Below are 4,906 nucleotides of genomic sequence, written 5' to 3' on the forward strand. Positions count from 1 at the left end.
AAAAAAAAAACACACAAAGGAAAAGAAAAGAAATAAAATGAGAAGAGAGAAATGATAACTGAAAAAAGAAATGCTGAGTTAAACAGCACCATACTCACGGGATTTCCAGTGAATCCGGGCAAACCCGGAGGCCCCAGAGGCCCCCTCTCACCCTGAGGGGAGAGCAGACGGTCACTCAGGGGATCAGTGCAAGGCAAACAGAACAGCGGGCCAGACCAGACGCCCGCATCAGTTACTCTGTCCTACCTTTCAGGGATGCCTCATTTGTTGGTTAAAATCATTTCCTAAAAATTGTTTCAAGCTATACTGGCTGAGTGCTACTTCATGATAGAAGAAATAAATTTGAGAATATCATTAATCAGGGACAAGGATTAATAATGGCATTTTCTTATTTGGTTCAGTAATTTAGGTGAGAATGTAGTGTTTAAAGCAATTTTAGGGTAACATTGTATAGAAAAGAAAGGCACTATTATGTCATTCTTGAACATTAAGTATGGTAAAAAAAAACTGTATTTGCTAATCAAATAAAGAAAGCTTTAAGACAAGTCACTTTCCAGTTGTGGCAACGAAAATGATGCTCACAAAACAACTTTTACCAACTTCTCAGTACACAGAGTTAGATAAACACGCTCAAAGCAAGAAAGGGTCTTGGTTCTAAATTTACCTTTGTCCCGTTGCATCCTGGAATTCCTGGGGGACCCGGTGGACCATCTTGGCCAGGAATACCCTGCAATTAATAAGGTGAAAAAGTGGCCAAAATAGAAAAATCACCTGATGGTGCCATCACTCACATCAAACGTCTCATAAAGGAAGCAGGTAATTTTATATACATACGGGAAGTCCTGGGTTTCCAGGGTAACCCGATGCTCCTGGGGGCCCCTGTAAGGACGGAAATGAAAGTTTGCAGTGAGCGTTGGGAAAGCTCATTTCGCCCCACTGCACCCGAATGGTTGGCCTCAGAACATCCACACTAAGTGAACAGGGCACCGCCACCCAGGAGACTGCTGAGGGCCCAGCCCTGACAGGCAGATCATCTAGGGTTTCAATAGCAATTCTACATCAAAAGCTATTGATTACTTCTGAAATCAAGGCTGCGCATGCACAAAAAAAACTGCTCTCATTTCATCCTTTGTAATTTCTAGGTAAAATATATATACACATACATATTTTACATTAAATCTCAAACAGTTAGGAAGAAAAGTATATGGAATAAACTGTTCAGTGGTGGTGGGGGGCGCGGAGGGAGAGGGAATCCAAAGTTATTTCTGATTAAAATATGGATCTTTCTATCCCAGACAGTTACAATGTTATTTCCTCTCTTCCACCAACAAATGCACACACAGGTCACGGCCACACTTCCCTTTCAACTAAATAAAAATAACAGAATAAAACCTTTACATTTTAGTGTCTTTCTATTGTTCTACTTTCAAGAGTTGCTTTCAAAGGTCTTCATTTTTGCATTTTTCAGGAATGGAGGTAGCAAAGGAAGTAAAGAGTGTCAAGAAGGAAGTTCAAGTTTAGCTCTGAAAATATTACCACTTTTCACATTAAATGAAAACTTCTTCAACGACTTGCAGACACATCATCCCCCTCCCCGAAATCAAAATATATCTACGAGAATCCTTGAGGAAGGACAAATTGGAGCAAACAAGGGTCAAAAGAGTAAGAAGTGATTAGCTCTGCTTATGCACAGCACCAGTCACAAGGACTAGAAGTCAGGAACAATACGCTACGGCTCATTTTAAGTCCTCACGCCCACCACCTGCGCTGTCTGAGTCCTGATGAGGAGAGGCAGAGGAAAGGGACAAAAAGAAAAGAGAGGAAGGGAAGGAAGCCCCCTCAGGATTGTTTGGAGGCAGGAGAAGGGTGTGTAAAGCATTCTCACTGGAGAAGCATTGCTATATCAGATCCCACCCACAGACATTAGCAACTTAAGTGACAATTGTACTCACTCTTGTCCCTTTTGTTCCTGGCAGTCCTGGTTCTCCAGTATCACCCTGAAACAAAACAGAAAAGCCATTATGACCTCTTGTTATAAGAATAGAGATCATCTTAAATCCACACCCTCACACCCCTCATTACACAGTCAAGCTTACCTTTTGTCCCGGAGGCCCCTGAGGCCCCTCAGGTCCTTGCATTCCCGGAAACCCAATGACACCTTGTAACCCTGGAAGGCCTCTTTCACCCTGCAGAGGAAGGAAAAGCAAGTAAAACAAAAGTCAGGTCGAAAGAGACGAGGAAACAAATCAGTAGTAAGCCTCTCTAAGCTCGTCCAATATTGCATAAGTCTATAGTGAGTGTCCGAAAACAAATGCTGAAACGAATTCCTATCTCAGGAAGCTTTTTCTCTACCATTTTCTAAAGCTCTTTGAAGGCAGGAATGTGATACTTGGCAAAATGCTTTCTATATACCATATTCCAAATGCTAACTAACTTGTTGGGTAAATAAAATAATGAATAATTGTTTTTGTTTTGTTTTTTTTTTCACTGAACTGACTATAATCTCATTTAATTAATGAAATCTTCTTGTTATCAGTAGACCTAGCGCTGAGATTCTGTGAGCGGATCATCAGTCAAGTTTTCCCTTTAGACGCCTTTAGCAGCTGTTGTAGGCAGAGCTCATGGTGTGAGTTTCGGCATGATGCTGAGACTGCAGCCAACAGTCTGATGATGGGCTTTCCTAAGAATATTTTAAAAGTGTTTCTTTTGCAAAAGTTGGATCAAAGTTGAATCATGGTATCCACTCCCGTGGAGCAAAAGAAGACACATTATTTTTAAAATAACAAATATTATTCAGGGTACACACACATGGCTGTAATATATTAAAAAAAAAAAAAAAAAAGGTCAGAAAGATATTGTAGTAGTCTGAGCCTTAAGCTGGCCTTTGAAAAATAAATGCAAAATAAAGATGTGCAGAGAAGAAAGAAGGAGACGCAGGCTGGATGACGGCAGACAGGGATGAGGTGGACATCTGGCCCTGGGAGTACAAGAAACTAGTCAAAAGACATACAACCGGGAAAGGAACACGGAGGAAGGCAGTAGTATTGCTTGATTCTGGAATGATGATTTCTTCTAAAGGCATCAGCGACCTGGTTAAGTGCTCTTTGAGGAAGACTACCCTATTCAAATTGCCAATAGAAAATCACCCATAATCATGATACGCCGTCAAGAAAACCCATTTTCTTCACAGTATGTGAACTTAGATGCAATCTTACAATACAAATTGGGCAGATGATGTATTCATCATTAGCAGTTTTAAAACACAGAAAGCACTTAGGAGATCACAGGTGAGCTTTCTTAGTGCTGAGTATTTTTCTCACAGTTGTACTAGTTCGTTGTAAAAATAAACTGACAAGCTATACATTACGCAACATAAACATTTATGCCCAAAATAACACATTATCAGGAATTAAAAGTTTTTCATGGTTACAAAATGAAGAGACAGAGCAAGAACTTTCAAAGTTGTCCTTCTTTCCAAATCACTCAGCCAGTTCTGGCACTTACTGGTGAAAAAAAAAAAAAAATACCTGTTTTATTTTTAGAAACGCAGAAATATGGTTCTAGACTTGGGACTCCAACCACTGGGATTCCATGGATTGTAGGTTTAATGAGAAGTGTACGTCAGGAGTGCAGAAACAGCATGTGAATAAATGTGGAAGGGATTATTTCGAGCTCTAGAGGATATGATAAAATAGTAAATGGATTAAAGAAAATTAAGCTCTACAGTTTGGCACACCCTAGGAACAGCAGCATGCAGAGAATCTACCAGAAAAAAACAGATGCTGATATGGCCAGAGCCCTCGGCATAGGATTTGACACGGAATGCCGCTCCTTCTCCCAGAGGCCTGTGACAGCTGAGAAAGAAAAACATTCTCAGACCAAAACTTGATCAAATGTAAAGCTTACTCAAACTGCAAACAGCTGGCTAAATAAATTAATGAACATTGGATTGTGTCCCCAGATAACCTGAGATAGGAAGGAAATGCGAAAGGCACATCAACATAAAAGCTTTCTAATGCATTTGGTGGAGTATTTTTAGGACTTAGTTAATACTGGCAATATCATTATGAGACCTACTACAGATAAGATTTTATAATTCTCATTTTAATCATGGAATGCATGGAGGCAAAGAGCCAGATCAGCTGATTTCTACAAGTTTCTCATTGAGTCAGCTCTAAAGCCAAAAATAGAAATGAGGTCAGCCTACACCACAGCCCTGGGTTTTTTCTGGGTCACTAGAGCAAGCTGGTTCCCAGCAAAATATTAAACAATTCACTAACATTAAGTTAGCCCCTTTTATGTCCATTTCACAGATAGAGAAATTAGGATTCTGATGCTTAACTGACTTGTCACATGTCACTTGGTGACCCCTTTGTGCTCCTGGGAACAGAATATAGAAATCTGAATTCCCAGTCCTTGCCTCACCACAAGAACACGTTCTTTCCCACGTCATTGGAATACTTAAGCAATCCTTATATCCCGAGAGTTTTGAAATTAAGTAGCTAAAAAGGAAGTGACTCCTTCGTTGACAGAGTTCTTGCCATTGCCCATATTTTTTTAACTTTCCTAATCTTTTGTTCAGACATAAGTGCACATGAATAACCTAGTGTCCCACACCCTGTCAAGGTTACTATGGGCGCCAGAGCAGAGCAAACAGACAGAATAAGCACTCAAACGGCTATACAGTTAGCTGGCAAATAGCTCGTGCTGTGTGCAGGCCAAATTGTTCCTCTGAGCTTTTAGCAAATCTCCACTGGGGTTATAGGAAGAGCAAAGAGCTGGACAAGCGTGCAAAGGCTTTTGCCAGCCTCTCTGGTGTCTAAGCCAGACTCTGCAGCTGCAACAAGCAGTACTACGATTTTGACCATCCTTCTGGTCAAAATGTGCACAGGCAAAATGTGCACAG

At 40.6% G+C, this 4,906-nt stretch overlaps 1 protein-coding gene across 1 annotated transcript in view; it reads right to left on the minus strand.

Moving 5' to 3' along the window:
* Positions 1 to 4,906, minus strand: part of COL4A1 (collagen type IV alpha 1 chain) — a 92,643-nt gene that overhangs the window by 60,082 nt on the left and 27,655 nt on the right. The window contains exons 2-6 of the mRNA XM_023519771.1: positions 2,097 to 2,186; positions 1,953 to 1,997; positions 835 to 879; positions 665 to 727; positions 99 to 152 (exon numbers count right to left, since the gene is read on the minus strand). Of these exons, the coding sequence (XP_023375539.1) occupies positions 99 to 152; positions 665 to 727; positions 835 to 879; positions 1,953 to 1,997; positions 2,097 to 2,138 (249 nt within the window). The 5' untranslated portion in view covers positions 2,139 to 2,186. The remainder of the gene's footprint in view (positions 1 to 98; positions 153 to 664; positions 728 to 834; positions 880 to 1,952; positions 1,998 to 2,096; positions 2,187 to 4,906) is intronic.

The sequence above is a fragment of the Pteropus vampyrus genome, unplaced genomic scaffold (assembly GCF_000151845.1).
Source record: "Pteropus vampyrus isolate Shadow unplaced genomic scaffold, Pvam_2.0 Scaffold236, whole genome shotgun sequence".
Classification (NCBI taxonomy): Eukaryota; Metazoa; Chordata; class Mammalia; order Chiroptera; family Pteropodidae; genus Pteropus; species Pteropus vampyrus.